The 20,894-nt window shown below is 44.0% G+C and overlaps 1 protein-coding gene across 1 annotated transcript in view; it reads left to right on the top strand.

Moving 5' to 3' along the window:
* The window catches only part of LOC115204228 (potassium channel subfamily T member 2-like), a 95,225-nt gene that overhangs the window by 64,188 nt on the left and 10,143 nt on the right, over positions 1-20,894 (top strand). Inside the window, exons 10-21 of the mRNA XM_029769631.1 lie at positions 654-834; positions 4,387-4,551; positions 5,235-5,371; positions 6,080-6,143; positions 6,646-6,754; positions 17,830-17,938; positions 18,981-19,133; positions 19,332-19,588; positions 20,269-20,298; positions 20,362-20,535; positions 20,679-20,700; positions 20,772-20,877. Of these exons, the coding sequence (XP_029625491.1) occupies positions 654-834; positions 4,387-4,551; positions 5,235-5,371; positions 6,080-6,143; positions 6,646-6,754; positions 17,830-17,938; positions 18,981-19,133; positions 19,332-19,588; positions 20,269-20,298; positions 20,362-20,535; positions 20,679-20,700; positions 20,772-20,877 (1,507 nt within the window). The remainder of the gene's footprint in view (positions 1-653; positions 835-4,386; positions 4,552-5,234; positions 5,372-6,079; positions 6,144-6,645; positions 6,755-17,829; positions 17,939-18,980; positions 19,134-19,331; positions 19,589-20,268; positions 20,299-20,361; positions 20,536-20,678; positions 20,701-20,771; positions 20,878-20,894) is intronic.

The raw sequence follows: 20,894 nt of genomic DNA, 5'->3' as shown, positions 1-20,894 counted from the left end.
CTGGGTAAACACACATTAGTCATATACACACAGTGCACAAACACTTTGCACACACACCGTCAACAGACGTGCATGCCCGCACACACTACACACATGCACGCACACACACACACACACACACACACACACACACACACACACACACACACACACACACACACACACACACACACACACACACACACACACACACACACACACACACACACACACACACAGTAGTTCCCTCTGGTCTTCTCATGCTTACTTCCTCCTTCCCACCTGTCCATCTCTCTCTCCTCCTGTTCCTCCCCTCCCCCTCTGACTCACCTCTCAATCCCCATCATAATTGGCTTTCTTCCTCTCCATAACCTCTTCCCCTTCTACATCAACCTCTCTTCACCTCTCCATCACCTCCATCCTTCTCTTCTTCTCTCTTCACCAACTCTCCTTCCTACTGTCCCTCTTCTCCCTCTTCCCCTCCTCTTCCTCCTCCACTTCCTCCTCTCCTTCCTCCTCCTCTACCTCCACCACCACCTCCATCCTCATCCTCTCCATCCACCTCCTCCTCCACATCCTCCTCCTCCATCTCCACCTCCTCCTACACCTCTTCCTCCTCCTCCTCCGCTTCTTCCTCCTCCTCCACCTCCTCCTCCACCTCCTCCTCTCCTCAGTATATGTGGGATCCAGCACCTAGAGCGAGCAGGAAACAACCTGACTCTGTTTGACTCGCTCTACTTCTGCGTGGTCACCTTCTCTACCGTGGGCTTCGGTGATGTCACGCCCCAGATATGGCCTTCTCAGCTGCTAGTGGTCATCATGATCTGTGTGGCGCTCATCGTGCTTCCCATACAGGTGAGGGGAAAATCCCAATGCTGTTGTTGTTGTTGTTTTCATTGTATTTTAATGGATCATTTAGCTTGTACTGTTTTCCAGTATATCTCCCTGATGTATTCCCCACACATACGGCTGAGGGGAGAATCCGACTGAACAATAACATTGTACATCAGATATTCCAATTACACAGAAGAGCATGTGTAATTCACTGTTTCAGTGAATCTGTCATTTCCTGCCCATAGTAGTTTCCCTCTCCTCTCCCCATGTCCCATTACTGTCATTTCAGTTGTGATAATAGGAACCTTTTATGTGTGTGTGTGTGTGGGGCCCCCACCTACTGTCTTTCTATCCCTACCTCAACCCACCTACTGTCTTTCTATCACTACCTCAACCCACCTACTGTCTATCTATCACTACCTCAACCCACCTACTGTCTTTCTATCACTACCTCAACCCACCTACTGTCTATCTATCACTACCTCAACCCACCTACTGTCTATCTATCACTACCTCAACCCACCTACTGTCTATCTATCACTACCTCAACCCACCTATTGTCTATCTATCACTACCTCAACCCACCTACTGTCTATCTATCACTACCTCAACCCACCTACTGTCTTTCTATCACTACCTCAACCCACCTACTGTCTATCTATCACTACCTCAACCCACCTACTGTCTTTCTATCACTACCTCAACCCACCTACTGTCTATCTATCACTACCTCAACCCACCTACTGTCTTTCTATCACTACCTCAACCCACCTACTGTCTATCTATCACTACCTCAACCCACCTACTGTCTATCTATCACTACCTCAACCTACCTACTGTCTGTCTATCACTATCTCAACCCACCTACTGTCTATCTATCACTATCTCAACCCACCTACTGTCTATCTATCACTACCTCAACCCACCTACTGTCTATCTATCACTACCTCAACCTACCTACTGTCTATCTATCACTACCTCAACCTACCTACTGTCTATCTATCACTATCTCAACCCACCTACTGTCTATCTATCACTACCTCAACCTACCTACTGTCTATCTATCACTATCTCAACCCACCTACTGTCTGTCTATCACTACCTCAACCCACCTACTGTCTGTCTATCACTACCTCAAACCACCTAATGTACGCGTGCCCGTGCGTGTGTGTGTGCGCGTGTGTGTGTGTGGTCTGAGCCGCTGTACTATTGTGCTCTGGGAGTCATATTTGAGCAGGACAGGAAATGGCACACAGAGCCATGTAGCCCTCTCACTCCCTCTCCCTGTCTTTCATCCATAAATACCCCCTGACATTTACTGGCTGCCCAACACCTCCTCACCCCCTCTGAGTGTGTGGGTTTCAGCCGTGTCTGCTGTCAGGGAGAGGAGAGCCTCCAGTCTCCCTCCCTGCCACCCAGCCTGTCTGATGCATGGGGATGCCACAGAGCACATTAACATGCAGTCAGCCTCCTGGTTCAAATATCACCAACTGTTTATCACTATTATCACTACTTACCTACTGTCTGTCTATCACTACCTCAACCTACCTACTGGCTATCTATCACTACCTCAACCCACCTACTGTCTGTCTATCACTACCTCAACCTACCTACTGTCTGTCTATCACTACCTCAACCTACCTACTGTCTGTCAATCACTACCTCAACCTACCTACTGTCTGTCTATCACTACCTCAACCTACCTACTGTCTATCTATCACTACCTCAACCTACCTACTGTCTGTCTATCACTACCTCAAACCACCTACTGTTTATCTATCACTACCTCAACCCACCTACTGTCTATCTATCACTACCTCAACCTACCTACTGTCTATCTATCACTACCTCAACCCACCTATTGTCTATCTATCACTACCTCAACCTACCTACTGTCTATCTATCACTACCTCAACCCACCTACTGCCTATCTATCACTACCTCAACCTACCTACTGTCTGTCTATCACTACCTCAACCCACCTACTGTCCATCTATCACTACCTCAACCCACCTACAGTCTGTCTATCACTACCTCAACCTACCTACTGTCTGTCTATCACTACCTCAAACCACCTATGGTTTGTCTATCACTGCCTCAACCCACCTGCTGTCCGTCTATCACTACCTCAACCCACCTACTGTCCGTCTATCACTACCTCAACCCACCTACTGTCTGTCTATCACTACCTCAAACCACGTAGTCTTTCATTACCTCAACTCACCTACTGTCTGTCTATCACCACCTCAACCCACCTACTGTCTGTCACTATCACTACCTCAACTCACCTACTGTCTATCTATCACCACCTCAACCCACCTACTGTCTGTCACTACCTCAACCCACCTACTGTCTGTCTATCACTACCTCAAACCACCTACTGTCTTTCATTACCTCAACCCACCTACTGTCTGTCTATCACCACCTCAACCCACCTACTGTCTATCACTACCTCAACCCACCTACTGTCTGTCTATCACTACCTCAACCCACCTACTGTCTGTCTATCACTACCTCAAACCACCTACTGTCTTTCATTACCTCAACTCACCTACTGTCTGTCTATCACTACCTCAACCCACCTACTGTCTATCTATCACTACCTCAACCCACCTACTGTCTGTCACTATCACTACCTCAACCCACCTACTGTCTGTCACTATCACTACCTCAACCCACCTACTGTCTGTCTATCACTACCTCAACCCACCTACTGTCTATCTATCACTACCTCAACCCACTTACTGTCTTTCTATCACTACCTCAACCCACCTACTGTCTGTCTATCACTACCTCAACCCACCTACTGTCTATCTATCACTACCTCAACCCACCTACTGTCTGTCACTATCACTACCTCAACCCACCTACTGTCTGTCAATCACTACCTCAACCTATCTACTGTCTGTCTTTCATTACCTCAACCCACCTACTGTCTATCTATCACTACCTCAACCCACCTACTGTCTGTCTATCACTACCTCAACCCACCTACTGTCTATCTATCACTACCTCAACCCACCTACTGTCTATCTATCACTACCTCAACCTACCTACTGTCTGTCAATCACTACCTCAACCTACCTACTGTCTGTCTTTCATTACCTCAACCCACCTACTGTCTATCTATCACTACCTCAACCCACCTACTGTCTATCTATCACTACCTCAACCCACCAACTGTCTGTCACTATCACTACCTCAACCTACCTACTGTCTGTCTTTCACTACCTCAACCCACCTACTGTCTGTCACTATCACTACCTCAACCTACCTACTGTCTGTCTATCACTACCTCAACCCACCTACTGTCTGTCACTATCACTACCTCAACCTACCTACTGTCTGTCTATCACTACCTCAACCCACCTACTGTCTATCTATCACTACCTCAACCCACCTACTGTCTATCTATCACTACCTCAACCCACCTACTGTCTGTCACTATCACTACCTCAACCCACCTACTGTCTATCTATCACTACCTCAACCCACCTACTGTCTTTCACTACCTCAAACCATCTACTGTCCGTCCATCACTAATTACAGTAATGTAATTCTTCCCATCTGTAGTTTGAGCAGCTGGCCTTCCTGTGGATGGAGCGCCAGAAGTCTGGGGGGAACTACAGCCGATACCGGGCCCAGACAGAGAAGCATGTGGTGCTGTGTGTCAGCTGCCTCAAGATAGACCTCCTCATGGACTTCCTCAACGAGTTCTTCGCTCACCCCAGACTGCAGGTCTCTCCAAGAAACATTAACTAGGGCAGGGATGGACAACTTTGATGGGGGTGGGGCCTCAACAAATCTGATCTCATTATGAGGGGCCGCAGTGACTCGCTGGTCTGCGTACCTACATCTATATCCACACATGCAGTCATGCAGTCAGAGCCGACCCTAGCCTTATGGCAGCCGTAAGCAAAATGTTGGTCCCCCCCTTTAGCTACCCCCCTCTTGACAGCAGAGAAGAAAAAAAAGTTTTAGAGTTAATTTCCTTCAATTCTACACATATTTCCATTGGGTAGATGAGATACGGTGTGACTAACGTCTGTGTGCATGTGCACGCAGTCGTGTATTCATGTGTGTGTGAGTGTGTGTACATCTCTGTAATCCTCTCCAGGAGCTGAAGCAGCTGAGGTTAAAACAGGGGATTCAATCAGCATTAGCATAGATCAAACAACATGTTTTATTTTCAGGAGCAGCTGGGTGAGGGTGTGTATGAGTCTTCATAATTGACTGAGTGTGTGAGAGAATATTTGTGTGAGACCCTCTCTGCCCTCCCATTAACCCCAGTGTGTGTGTGTGTGTGTGTGTGTGTGTGTGTGTGTGTGTGTGTGTGTGTGTGTGTGTGTGTGTGTGTGTGTGTGTGTGTGTGTGTGTGTGTGTGTGTGTGTGTGTGTGTGTGTGTGTGTGTGTGTGTATAGGACTACTACGTGGTGATCCTGTGCCCAGCAGAGATGGATGTCCAGGTGCGGAGGGTCCTCCACGTGCCCCTGTGGGCACAGAGGGTCATCTACCTGCAGGGATCCGCCCTCAAGGACCAAGACCTCATGAGGGCCAAGTGAGTCCCCTGCATCGGGCCCCCACTCAGGTGCCCAAAATCACAGCCGTGCTACAGGAAAAGGAAAGGGGGATACCTAGTCAGTTGTATAACTGAATGCATTCAACTGAAATGTGTCTTCTGCATTTAACCCAACCCCTCTGAATCAGAGAGGTGCGGGGGGCTTCCATAATCAACATCCACATCTTCAGCAGCCGGGTAACAGGTTAACTGCCTTGCTCAGGGGCAGAACAGCTGATTTTTACCTTGTCAGCTCGGGGATTCGATCCAGCAACCTTCAGTTACTGGCCCAACGCTCTAACCACTAGGCTACCTGCCGCCCCTCCAGGGGCCTCAAACCAAGACATGCTACAGGGGCATATCTCAGAGGCTATGTTTGACAGTTATCAGGGCAGATAGCAGTTACAGTACACTGGCTCTGTTAAATAAAGACCGCAAATAAAATGATTGTATTTTCTCCTCCTTGTCTCTTCTGCTCCCCTGGTAGTAACTCGCAGTGAAGTAGTGTGTGTTTGAAGGACAAATGTATTGTTCTATTGTCCTGTTCCTCCTTTGTTCTCTCTCAAAAACATGACAACAACAACATCCACCCCCTCTCTCTCTCCTCTCATCCTTTCATCTCCTGTTCCTCTCTCCTCCTCCTGCCTCTATCTGACCTGTGTCCTGTCTTCGCCTGACCCCTCCTGCTGCTCTACTAACTGGTTGTAGGATGGACGATGCTGAGGCCTGTTTTATCCTCAGTAACCGATTCGAGGTGGACCGCTTCGCTGCTGTACGTTCCTCAATCTCCTTTTAATACTTTTAATCTCCACAACGCCACCCTCCTTCTTTTCCTGTCCTCCACTCTTCTTTCCCTCCTTCACAGCTTTCTCTCTCTACCTCGACTATATTTTTATAAAAATGTAAATGATCATCCTAAGAACTATTTCACAGCAATTATTTATCTTCTTATTTTACCCTGGCTCCTATTTTCCTCTCTGCGTTGCTGTTCTTAACAGACTATTTCACACCTGTGACATAATTACGGGAATTTGGGTGAATTTTCCTTTCTGGTGTGGCTGTAGGCGGTTAGTTCTGTTGAAAGCTCCGTGCCCTAGTTGAAGAGGCTTATCAGGGGGATTGTACATAGAGGAGATACAATCTGTGACTGTGGTGGAGCTACTTGTGCTGCTAATGATTTGAGTCTCTTTCTTGCTACTCTATCCCATCCTCCCTTCCTCCCTCTCTTTCTCTCTCTCTCTCTTTCTCTCTCACTCTCTCTTTTTCTCTACCAGGATCACCAAACCATTTTAAGAGCCTGGGCGGTGAAAGACTTTGCCCCAAACTGCCCCCTGTATGTCCAGATCCTCAAACCTGAGAACAAGTTCCACGTCAAGTTTGCAGGTCAGAGCACTGAGTGTGGGATTTGTTGGGATGGCTGAGCGTGTGTGTGTGCGGTAGCGTGCCTATGGGTCTTTTTATACATAATGGGGCCAATGTGTGACATTGGGATAAATATTTTCAAATGGTTTAAAAAAAATAATAATGTAGTTCCACATGTGTACCTAGAGGAATAAAAGGTAACATATGCAACTTGGCCCATAACTCCACCTATACAACAACGTAGACCAAGGACTATACCTCCTTTAAGCAGGGTTCATACACACATTGGCAAGTCAAATTCAAGGACTTTCAGGGACTTTTTCAAGTACTTCATTGTAATTTTCATTGACCTCAATGTTATACAATTGTATATGTTATATAATTGTACTTATAGGGCCTAATATAGAACCCTCCCTCCCCCTAATATAGAACCCTCCCTCCAAAAAGCTAGCAAAAAGTATCAATAAAGTAGACCATTAAATGCAAATGCATTGATATTCAAATTATTATTACATTATAAAATATGTGATAATAATGTGGACATTGCCTGACTAAATAAATTGGATGCATGCATGGCGACTTTTCTGTAGCGTCTGTGGCCGACGCAGGCACACATAATAAATCCATGAATAGCGGAGGATTACAATCTCACCACCGCTTTTTTTATACTGACAAAGTGACCAATAACCAGGTTCCTTTTTTAATGGAAGGATTTGTATGTATAGTCAAGTTGAAGAGAACATTAGATGTTGTCGTCCTAATAATAACTGCACGTGGTTTTACGGCAACAGTAGTGCAACGCAACACCCTTCAATTGAAAAACGGATCGAAAATGAAATCACAGATACTGAATTATAAGGGAGCAGGAGAACTTATAAATGATCTACAATAATTACAAGGACTTTTAAAGCACCAAACTGAGGAAATGTCAGATTTTCAAAAAAACTTTGGGAAAAAAAAACATCTGAAAACATGAGCTCATTACCTTGATGCTTTCTCTGTTAAATCTAACAAGACCCTGCTGTGAATCAAGCAGACAACAACAGATGATCAACATCAATTCGCTAGGGATATTAGATCCAACATGAATCCAGGCACAACCGTCTTCACTGGCATAAGGAATGAATTTTTTTCAGCCCTTGGGCTGTTGTTGCATCGCATGCACGATCACAACAGCTGTTCATCACTTGACTCTCATTCAGAAAATTCCTTCCTGGATCAGATGGAAATAAAGCAGCGCAACTAATCAGCTGGACACACAAGTATTATTCATAATTACTGAAGAACCACGTTAATGACAGTATCGATTTAGGTTTTAACTATCAAGGTAATACTCTTTCGGTTAGAAATCACATCATTTTGGAGTTTTGTGCCCATGAAAACTGTGTTCACCCCCTGACGTAAGGAGACACAAAATGTTATGTAGTTACACTGCATTTCTGAGATTTCTATACAAAAAACTGTCCGACAGCCAGATCCAGGATTCTTACAGGGTTCAAGTTCAATGTTTAACTGATTAATGCTTAATAAATAATATATAATATAACGATAACTTACACTTCCATAAATGCAAGGACAGAAAAGTAATGTTTTATGTCACACGATTACGGACAAATCCGTCAAGACACCAACCATGATAAAGGGTTAAACATAAGATTTAAATCAACTGGTGAATTTTATTGAGTAGAGCTGTGATTCCCCTTATATCTTAATGTAATGAAAATTGACAGATTATTATCAATGATTTATCAACAGCTGTAACAAGTTGTCAAGTGTAGGAAATCCCCCTAGTTTAGAGAAAGACCCATATGTGTCTTTCTCTGTTCCAGCATACTATGAACTGACAGCCATTTCCCCAGAGTTTCTGGTCTGCTTGATTAAGGGCCTGTCTCATTTTCCACCTGAGCACCTCCTGTGATTTGTGACAGTCTTTGCAGGTGTATTCTATGCATTTCCTGTCAGACAAGATAGTATAAAGCAGTATACCCATTCCATTCTCTCCGGCTCTCCCGTGATGGACAGGTTGTGTTGGCAGCGTGTCTGGGAGGAGTCATTTTATTAGCATGGACACTTTGCCTCCTGGGAAACAAAGCCTTTTCCTGTTCAGCAAACCGCCATAAAGCACCAATCAAGCAGCACTTGTTAGGAATAGGAGAGAGAAAGATGAGGAGGCAAAGACTTCACTTTTCCCCTTTTCGTTCTGTATCTCTCTCAATTCAATTCAAAGTGGCTTTATTGGCATGGGAAACATGTTTACATGGCCAAAGCAAGTGAAGTAAGCAATAAATAAAAGTGAGAAGAAACAAAAACAACATCAACCAACTAATATCACAATTTAACAGTAAACATTGCACTCACAAAGGTTTAAAAAATATAAAGGCATTTCAAGTGTTATATTATGTACAATGTTTTACCAATTATAGTACGAGTAGTAGGGGAAGATAAATTAACATATAAATATTGGTGGTGTTTACAATGTTGTATGTGCGCCACTGGTTGCCCTTTTCTCATGACAACCGGCCACAAATCTTGCTGCCCGGATTGCACATTGTGGTATCTCTCTCTCTCTCTCTCGCTCTCTCTTTAGCTCTCTCACCCTCAATTCAATTCAAAGGGCTTTATTGGCATGGGAAACATATGTTTACATTGCCAAAGCAAGTGAAATAGATAATAAACAAAAGTGAAATAATCAATCAAAAATTAACAGTAAAAATTACACTCACAAGTTTCAAAGGAATATACACATTTCAAATGTCATATCATGGCTATGTACAGTGTTATAATGATGTGCAAATAGTTAAATCACAAAACGGAAAATTAATAAACATAAATATGGGTTGTATTTACAATGATGTTTGTTCTTTCTTGTGGCAACAGGCCACAAATCTTGCTGCCGTCTCTTTTCTGGATTTTGATAATTAGCAGGTATCGGCCTAATTCTGCTCTGCATGCATTATTTGGTGTTTTACGTTGTACACAGAGGATATTGTTTTGCAGAATTCTGCATGCAGAGTCTCAATTTGGTGTTTGTCCCATTTTGTGAATTCTTGGTTGGTGAGCGGACCCCAGACCTCACAACCATAAAGGGCAATGGGTTCTATAACTGATTCAAGTATTTTTTTGCCAGATCCTAATTGGTATGTCAAATTTTATGTTCCTTTTGATGGTATAGAAGGCCCTTCTTGCCTTGTCTCTCAGATTGTTCACAGCTTTGTGAAAGTTACCTGTAATGCTGATGTTTAGGCCGAGGTATGTATTGTGTTTTGTGTGCTCTAGGGCAACGGTGTCTAGATGGAATTTGTATTCGTGGTCCTGGCAACTGGGCCTTTTTTGGAACAGCATTATTTTTGTCTTACTGAGATTTACTGACAGAATCTGTGCAGAAGGTCTAGCTGCTGCTGTGGGCCCTCCTTGGTTGGGGACAGAAGAACCAGATCATCAGCAAACAGTAGACATTTAACTTCAGATTTTAGTAGCGTAAGGCTGGGTGCTGCAGACTGTTCTAGTGCCCTTGCCAATTCATTGATATATATGTTGAAGAGGGTGGGGCTCAAGCTGCTTCCCTGTCTCACCCTCATGCCAAATTGAGTCAGAAGCTTTTTTGAAATCAACAAAGCATGAGAAGACTTTGTCTTTTGTTTTGTTTTGTTTGTTTGTCAATTACGGTGTACAGGGTGAATACGTGGTCTGTCGTACGGTGATTTGGTAAAAACCCAATTTGACATTTGCTCAGTACATTGTTTTCACTGAGGAAATGTACGAGTCTGCTGTTAATGATCATGCAGAGGATTTTCCCAAGGTTGCTGTTGACGCATATACCACGGTAGTTATTGGGGTCAAATTTTCCTTTACTTTTGTGAATTGGGGTGATCAGTCTTTGGTTCCAAATAGTGCAGAAGATGCCAAAGCTGAGGATGATGTTAAAGAGTTTAAGAAAACGAATTTAAATTTGTGGTCTGAATATTTTATCATTTCATTTAGGATACCATCAACACCACAGGCCTTTTTGGGTCGGAGGGTTTGTATTTTGTCCTGTAGTTCATTGTAGCGCTCTCTAACTCTGTCTATGTCTCTCTCACCAATATCGCACTTCTTTGACTTCATTCTCGGGAACGTCAAACTCAACCCTATTTCCCTGCCTTCATCCAAGCTGTCTCAATTAATGATTCATATTTAATCCCATTACATTAGTCAAGGAAATCCCGTTTCTGCCTACTTAATATGCTTCCTGTAGGCAGGGAGTCATCTATCGGTACTGCCTTACCTTTTTACAGTCTGAATTCCATCTGAATGCATTGGTTTGTTATTAGTTTAGGCTGGGGCGTTACCAAGGAGATGGAATAACATGAAGCTGCTTTTTGTCTTCTCCTATGTCTGCCTATCTCCTCTACTGTGCTGCTTCTCTCAGTCACGTACCAGTCCTGGAGGTCTGAGGAGAGCTCTGTGGCTAGGTGATTTCTGATTGGTGCTGTAGGGCAGAATGCTGTATGTTACGGTATCGGCTAGCCAAAATGACCTGGTCCGAGGCAAATGCTGGTGTTTGAGGGGTACTTGAAATGTCTAATTTGCATATCTTTGATGTGATTGGGGAAGGAATGCATGTGCAGTACTGTGGGAATTAAATAAAACATTTTTGTGCAAGGTTTTAATTCCTTTCATCGTGTTTCTTCGGACATTTTCTTTTCAGGTAAATAAATTCAGTTGTGAAAAGAAATGTTGAATCTGTTCCAGTCTGGCTCTTTTGGTATTAAGTGGAGGAATGTGTCATAGATAGAAAACCTACTAGTGCTTCTACAGTTAGCTTGCATACGGGATAGTAGCTACATTAAATAGAGCTGAAATGCTTCCTGAATCACAATGAAGACATCACAGAGAGGAATGGTTTTGCAACATTTAAATTTACCCCCAAAATAAATAAACGAATGCATGTGAGTCAATTTAACAGACACAGCCAATCTCTTCATATGAACACAATAAAGCCACTACTTAATACAGTTTCCTTCGGTGCAGCAATGGGCTTTTAGTGGCGTGGACAGGCACGTTGTGACAGGGTGCTGAATTCCCTCGTTAAGTGCCAGTGTGGGTGGCACTAATGAGACGCAGTGGAGACTTGATTTGATCCCCACAAATAGCTTAACAACTGCCTAATGTCTATTATATTAGATCATATACACTGAGTGTACAAAACATTAGGAACACCTTCCTAATATTGAGCCTTTTGGCCTCAGAACAGCCTCAATTCATTGGGGCATGGATGCTGGCCCATGGTGATGCTGGCCCATGTCAACTCCAATGCTTCCCAGAGTTGTGTCAAGTTGGCTGGATGTCCTTTGGATGGTGGACCATTCTTGATACACATGGGAAACTGTTGAGTGTGAAAAAAACCCAGTAGCGTTGCCGTTTTTGACTCAAACCGGTGTACATGGCGCCTCCTACCATAACCTGTTCAAAGGCACTCAAATCTTTTGTCTTGCCCATTCACCCTCTGAATGGCCCACATACACAATACGTCTCAATTGTCTCAAGGCTTAAAAATCATTCTTTAACCGGTCTCCTCCCCTTCATCTTCACTGATTGAAGTGGATTTAACAAGTGACACCAATAAGGGATCGTAGCTTTCACCTGGATTCACCTGGCCAGTCGATGTCATGGAAAGAGCAGGTGTTCCTAATGTTTTTTTTACACTCAGTGTATGTTGGGAGGCTGAGAGGCAGAGAGAGCAGACTGCCACTCAAGTTCTCTCTCTGTGTGGGAAGGATCAGAGGGGGTTTATATGAATCAGAATTGGCTCGTGGGTTGACTGGGTTGCATGGTGTTAATTGATTTTCCCTGACCAAATGTTGAACAACAATGACCTGGTGTGTTTCTGGTGGGCTGAGCTATATTAGCCTGGTCAATAGCCTGGTCACTTACACATACCATCACACAATAACTGCATGCTGATTTAATTAGGGTTGCTGTTTGGGCAGACCTGCAGTAATTACTATCTGCTGCCAGCGTGGGTGTTCACCTCGCACAGAGACACACACAGAGATACACACATACACGTTTAGCACACACAGAGACACACACACGTCCTTCACACACACACACCTCTCACACACACACTGACCAACTCTCCATACCAAATGTATTTAAGATTGTCTGTGCTTAAACTGGAACATAGTGGATGCACAGTAACATGCTATACATGACTTTGGCTCTGCGCTTCACAGCTCTGTATGGGTTTTGACTGACAGCCGTTTTGAACTTGAGCATCTGTAAATTACGATGAATCTATGTATTTTGAAAGATGAGACGTTGAGGATTATAATAAATACCACTTTGATGTCATCGAAGCAAGCCAAAGACTCGTGGGTCCAAATGTGCACTTCACATTTTCATATCATAAAACTCATGTCATATACAGTGTCATTGTTTCTGATCACTATGTTTGATGTGCAGTTACAATATGAGATGGTGTTCTACCCTGGGTTGTCCTGAACAGAATGAACCTGTTGTATTATGAAGAACATTTTCCGCATCTGAATGAACTCATGACTCCATTCTATGCACACCGTACAACCTGCTTTTCTGGATTGCATTGTGAAAGCCTAACACTGTAAGATTGTATTTTATAATTTAGCTAGTCATGTTGGCAATAGAACAAGCTTTCAAATGATGCCCACCTGACCCAGATTGCGATTTATAATGGACCGTTTTTGGTTGCGTAAACAACAACAGTAATTGTGTAAAGGCAGGGGTGCAGAGCTGTGTTCCAACGTGCTCTATTTCCTCAACGGCACTGCTAGGAGAGCTAAAAAAACACCTTATAGTTGAAGACTCTTTGAGTGCATTGAAATGACTTAGGAACTGTGCCCACACTGGAGAGGTGTGTGGTCACTTGAAGACATCAGCTAGTCCTCTCACTCAAACCCTTGTCATATTTTTGTGTTATGTTGCACCTACCCCACATTTTCCAGAAATATTCTTATCATGTTACTGAATGTATCCAGAGTATTTTTCATTTCTATCATGGTATGCATATGCTTTCCATATTTTATTCTGTAAGAAACATTTCAATTTAGCCCTATCCTAATAGGTCAATTCCCACGAGTTTAAAGGATTTTAATAATGATGATGGAAATAATAATAATAATATATTGTATTTATATAGTGATTTTCAGGGACCCAAAGTCACTTTACATACATTAGGTAGGTAGTGGTATACTACAGTCCGCAAAAACAATACAGTTATTGCTATAATATAAACCAGAATGTTTTTCTTACTACAGTATTTATACTATAGTAAACTGTAAATATTACAGTATACTACAGTCATATCTGCAAAACTATAGTAAATACTAGAGTGTTCACTGTAATATTTACTATAGTGAATACCACAGTAAAGTCTGCAAAAACACTACAGTGAATACATTTTTTTTTCTTCATTTGGGTACATATTATGATCCAAACATTCTTTCTATCCCACTATGCATGTCATTTATACAAATATTATCATCATCAACAACATTTTCCTCTCTGTTGGTGAGTAATGGAAGTAAAGCTGCTAGACAGAAACGATCTGTCTCATTGCTTTTAAGTGTTTACTAACTACTAACCTACTCCTGAGGCACGAGAGGCTGGATAATTCTAACTACCAACGTTTCTGTCGACTATCAATATGCAAAACACATCTGGGCATTTAAGGCCAAGATCTCATTTGTACCAAACACTGAACCCCTAATAATATCTGTCCACTGATTACAGCATATCATGTAATAAAGAATTGCACAGCAGGGAAAATGACTGCTCCCTGAGACTCATTTCATTGGTCATAACTCTATATTGGTGAGATGAGAGACAAGGTAGCAGAAAAACAAGAGAAACAGACAAGGCAGGAGCAGTGAAGGTGGAGTGATGGGTGTTATCTATGTTTGTTCAGGTTGGTTCCGTTTTCTCCCTCCTTCCCAGGCCTTTGCTAAGTGTGTGAGAGTGTGAAAGGTTCTTTAATAAGATACTGCACTGCAGGGGTGTTGCCAGGTCCCCTTCACCCCAAAATAAGATATAGAGCAAAGAAATACAAAAACAACCCAGAATGTAAACTGAAGGGGTAAAAACAACCCAGAATGTAAACTGAAGGGGTATAAACAACCCAGAATGTAAACTGAAGGGGTAAAAACAACCCAGAATGTAAACTGAAGGGGTATAAACAACCCAGAATGTAAACTGAAGGGGTAAAAACAACCCAGAATGTAAACTGAAGGGGTAAAAACAACCCAGAATGTAAACTGAAGGGGTAAAAACAACCCAGAATGTAAACTGAAGGGGTATAAACAACCCAGAATGTAAACTGAAGGGGTAAAGAATAACCCAGAATATCAACTGAAGGGGTAAAAACAACCCAGAATGTAAACTGAAGGGGTAAAGAATAACCCAGAATATCAACTGAAGGGGTAAAAACAACCCAGAATGTAAACTGAAGGGGTAAAGAATAACCCAGAATGTAAACTGAAGGGGTAAAAACACCCCAGAATGTAAACTGTAGGGGTATAAACAACCCAGAATATAAACTGAATATAAATTGAACTGGTAAAAACAACCCAGAAAATAAACTGAAGGGATAAAAAGAGACAATGCCTTAAGGAGGAGAGGGGAAAATAATCTGACATGACAGGAGTTGACTGTCTATTTGACGAATGTATATTTATTTATCTATAATTGCATCCTGTTGTGTTGTCAAGTAAGTGCCATTGAGTTAATAATAGATTAAATCACAGTGTAAATTCACCTGATGCAGCCTACTTGATGGAGGGAGGGAAGGAGGGAGCATCTGGGTAAATTATATTGAGATTAATGAAGATGTTTTAATTCCATCAGATGTAATTAGTGTTCTGCATAAACCACAGCGTTTACACTTAGCTAACAGGCCAGACTTCATCTCAGCCTCTGACTAATGTGGCTTTAAAGGCTGACAAAAATCCATACACACACATTCTAGATGCCACACAAACAGGGACATATGCACACACACACACACACACACCACACACACACACACACACACACACACACACATATGCACATGGATGCACACACCTATATTCTTACAGGCACACACAAAGGCACACACACAGACAAATGATCAGACAGACAAAGAAATGCACTCACTCTTGCACACAGGTACAGCAGAGGAGACAGAGCATGTTTGACCCACTACCTATCTGTGAAGACACATCCACTAGACCACCTTTACTCCACACACAGAGATGCATATAAAGCTCTCCCTCGCCCTCCATTTGGCAAATCTGATCATAATTCTATCCTCCTGATTCCTGCTTACAAGCAAAAACTAAAGCAGGAAGTACCAGTGACTCGCTCAATACGGAAGTGGTCAGATGATGCGGATGATACGCTACAGGACAGTTTTGCTAGCACAGACAAGAATATGTTCCGGTATTCATCCAATGACATTGAGGAGTATACCACCTCAGTCATCAGGTTCATCAATAAATGCACTGACGACGTCATCCCCACATTGACCATATGTACATTTCCCAACCAGAAGCCATGGATTACAGGCAACATCCGCATCGAGCTAAAGGCTAGAGCTGCCGCTTTCAAGGAGTGAGACACTAATCTGGACGCTTATAAGAAATCCCGCTATGCCTTCAGACAAACCAATAAACAAGCAAAGCGTCAATACAGGATTAAGATTGAATCCTACTACACCGGCTTTGATGCTCGTCGGATGTGATAGGGCTTGAAAACTATTACAGACTACAAAGGGAAACCGAGACACAAGCTGCCCAGTGACGTGAGCCTACCAGACAAACTAAATGCCTTTTATGCTCGCTTTGAGGCAAGCAACACTGAAGCATGCACGAGAGCACCAGCTGTTCTGGACGACTGTGTGATAACGCTCTCGTAGCCGATGTGAGCAAGATCTTAAACAGGTCAACATTCGCAAAGCCGCAAGGCCAGACAGATTACCAGGACAAAGCCATATCTCAGACTGGCCAATAAAACGAAAAGATTAAGATGGGCAAAATGACACAGACGCTGGACAGAGATATGGCTTTTTCTTTGCAACTCTGCCTAGAAGGCCAGCATCCCGGAGTCGCCTCTTCACTATTGACGTTGAGACTGGTGTTTTGCGGGTACTATTTAATGAAGCTGCCAGTTGAGGACTTGTGAGGCATCTGTTTCTCAAACTAGACACTCTAATGGACTTGTCCTCTTGCTCAGTTGTGCACCGGGTCCTCACACTCCTCTTTATATTCTGGTTAGAGCCAGTTTGCACTGTTCTGTGAAGGGAGTAGTACACAGCGTTGTACGAGATCTTCAGTTTCTTGGCAATTTCTCGCATGGAATAGCCTTCATTTCTCAGAACAAGAATAGACTGATGAGTTTCAGAAGAAAGTTATTTGTTTCTGGTCATTTTGAGCCTGTAATCGAACCCACAAATGCTGATGCTCCAGATACTCAACTAGGCTAAAGAAGGCCAGTTTTATTGCTTCTTTAATAAAAACAACAGTTTTCAGCTGTGCTAACATAATTGCAAAAGGGTTTTCTAATGATCAATTAGCCTTTTAAAATGATAAACTTGGAGTAGCTAACACTACATGACATTGGAACACAGGAGTGATGGTTGCTGATAATGGGCCTCTGTACACCTATGTAGATATTCCATTGAAAATCAGCCGTTTCCAGCTACAATAGTCATTTACAACATTAATGTCTACAGTGTATTTCTGATCAATTGATGCTATTTTAATGGACAAAAAATTGACTTTTCTTTCAAAAACAAGACATTTCTAAGTGACCCCAAACTTTTGAACGGTAATGTAGACTCGGTACCGGTACACCCTGTGTATAACCTCGTTGTTGTTGTTTTATTGTGTTACTTTTTGTTATTTTTTACTTTAATTAATTTGGTAAATATTTTCTTAACTCTTTGTTGAATTGCTCTTTTGGTTAAGGGCTTGTAAGTAAGCATTTCACGGTAAGGTCTACACTTGTTGTGTTCGGCGCATGTGAGAAATAAAGTTGAATTTGATTTGATTACAGTATACTGAGTGTTACTGGTTTGTCTCCCCTGCTGCCTTTGTCTGCAGATCATGTGGTGTGTGAAGAGGAGTTTAAGTATGCCATGCTGGCCCTGAACTGTGTGTGTCCTGCTACCTCCACCCTCATCACCCTGTTGATCCACTCCTCTAGAGGACAGTGAGTACACACACACACACACACACACACACACACACACACACACACACACACACACACACACACACACACACACACACACTCTTTTTCCAGTGGGTGTGGGTGGTACCAGACAGGGGCAGTGAAGTATGTCCTTTGGCCTAACAGATGCTGTGTACATTGAGCTGTACACAGCAGGTTAATCATGGTAGATAGACTACTGACCTAAAGTAAACCCAGACCAGTCATGATCCTCTTAAACCCAGACCAGTCATGATCCTCTTAAACCCAGACCAGTCATGATCCTCTTAAACCCAGACCAGTCATGATCCTCTTAAACCCAGACCAGTCATGATCCTCTTAAACCCAGACCAGTCATGATCATCTTAAACCCAGACCAGTCATGATCCTCTTAAACCCAGACCAGTCATGATCCTCTATCTGCTACCCCACCACCCCTCTACTTTCAGAACAGCACCCCCAGAGGCCTTCAGGCAACGTGCAGGAGCCTTCCAGCCCCTCAACAGGTCAGTGTGTGTCACTGTCCTCCTAAACCACCGACAACTCCCTCCCCCTCCTTCCGTATCCCTGATGTATGGTGACATTAACTCAGCCAGGCATGCTGTCCCCATGAAACTGTCCATTTATTATTTACAAACGACAGTTGTTTCTGTAATTGCAGTCCTTCTCACATCACCGCCACCCACAGCCACACTCTCCGCCCCACACCCTTCCTTTCTCACCTCCTGTCTCTCAGCTCATCCTTTCTAAAGGCTGACAAAGTGAACACAGCCCATGTGTGAAACTCTCTCAATGTGTAGCGTTCAGCAGCGTCTATCTTGGCAGCTGTATTGCTCTGATAGTGTCTGTGTCCCTGTGTGTGTCTCAGTGCTGATTGAGTTATTGATTGGTTTCTGACACAGTTGTAAAGTGTTAACACTGCAGGCTTGAGGGGAAGTGTCTTTGATGTGGGGTTGATGCTGAAAGGGAAGCTGCGTGCAACTCTGTTTAAAAGGTCAACTCTGTCCCCTAATGACCAATCCATTCCCTGATCGTGTCTCAGGGAGGGCGGGCCATGCTCAGCTGACCAGTGGCAGCGCACCTACCGCCGCTGCTCGGCCAATGAGGTGCATCACATTTGTCTGGAGGAGAGCAAGTTCTTTGGGGAGTACCAGGGGAAGAGTTTCACCTTCGCCTCCTTCCACGCACACAAGAAGTGAGTCAATAAGCAGACATACACAAAGTTTACATTTGACATTTTAGTCATTTAGCTGACACTCTTAACCACACACACCCACACACCCACACACCACACACCACACACCACACACATTTGACATTTTAGTCATTTAACAGACGCTATTAACCACAAACACACACACTTCCTGTATCTGATCCTCTCCTCCTCGGCCAGGTATGGTGTGTGTCTGATCGGAGTGCGGAGGCTGGAAAATGCCAACATCCTGCTGAACCCAGGTCCCGGCCACATCATGGGCGGCTCAGACACCTGCTTCTACATCAACATTTCCAAGGAGGAGAACTCCGCTTTCGTCAGGGGCCACAGAGAGCCCACGCGGGGGGGCCCCAAGGGCAGTGACAGGGGGGTGGGGCCCCAGACCATCTACCATGGACTCACCAGACTGCCTGTCCACAGCATCATCGCCAGCATGGGTCAGTCAGTCTCACTGACTCACTGTGACACAGTTACACTCAGATCCTCTGTCCAAGTGCACTTAGCATAATGTTTCTTATTATACAATTCTGACTTTCCTGATCCATGTACATGGCACAGATTAAGACATGTTTTACATGTTGATCCACAATAGGCAGATGTAAGAAGCCTAACAGTTGTATGAAGAATAAAACAGTATCTGATTGTAAGTCTCTGGTGATAAGAGCATCTGCCAACTGAGTGAAATGTATCTGGCATGTAGGTTTCCTTTTGTTTTAGAGATGTTTTACAACCACACCCCCTGGTGGAGAACTCTGGGACTTCTGGTTCTCAAAGTTTGAAAGTGAAAATGTGCCCCAGAACAATCACAGACACGGATGCAAACATAGCACACAGGGCAAGCACAGATCCACAATCAGAACTATTTGGCTTTGTGAGAGAACAATGGTACTCCCAGTCACAGCACATTGGTACTCTCACAAAGCCAAATAGTACTGATTCTGGATCTGTGCTTGCCATGTGTGCTATGTTTGCATCTGTATCTGTGTTTGTTCTAGGGCACATTTTCCCTTTAGCCTGTGCTTGTATGGACAGGACAATGCTATAACTGTTTTCTACTAAGGGTGTGTACTAGTCATAGATTGTATGTGTGATTGTATGTGTCCTCTGTCCCCCGTAGGCACGGTGGCCATTGACCTGCAGGACTCCAGTGACAGCAGCCCAGAGGGCCAGGGCCCGGGGGGCATGACCATGGGCAGTGGGGGAGGTGGAGGTGGCAGGGCCAGCCGGACAGAGGGGGGGCTGGGGGGCACTAACACCCTGGCCCTCCCAGCCACAGCAGACTCTGCCCAGGAGAGACGTCACAGCATCGCCCCTGTCCTGGAGCTGGTGGACGGGGTCAACTCAGCAACCTTCGACCCTCTGGGGGACCAATCAGAGGACGAGGGTGGGGACGAGGGGAAGGATGAGGGGGACGGAGACGAGAATGGCCAGTGGTGGGGTGGACGCTGCGAGTAAGTGTTTAGGAGTTGCCTGAGGTCTAATGTGTTTGAATTAGTTTGTTTGAGTCCTGCCATGTTGTGTCCTCAGACCCAGGTGTAAATGTGTTCGTGTGTTTCTGTCTGTCTTTGTGTATGTGTGTGTGTGCACGCGCGTGCGTGCGTGTGTGTGTGTGCGTGGCAGGTGGGTGAAGGGGTACCCGCTGAACTCTCCGTACATTGGCAGTTCCCCTGCCTTGTGTCACCTGCTGCAGGAAAAAATGCCCTTCTGCTGCCTGCGCCTGGACAAGGTGGGAATCAGACTACT

This window comes from Salmo trutta, chromosome 1 (assembly GCF_901001165.1).
Source record: "Salmo trutta chromosome 1, fSalTru1.1, whole genome shotgun sequence".
NCBI classification, from domain to species: domain Eukaryota; kingdom Metazoa; phylum Chordata; class Actinopteri; order Salmoniformes; family Salmonidae; genus Salmo; species Salmo trutta.
This window is presented reverse-complemented; position numbering and strand designations above follow the sequence as displayed.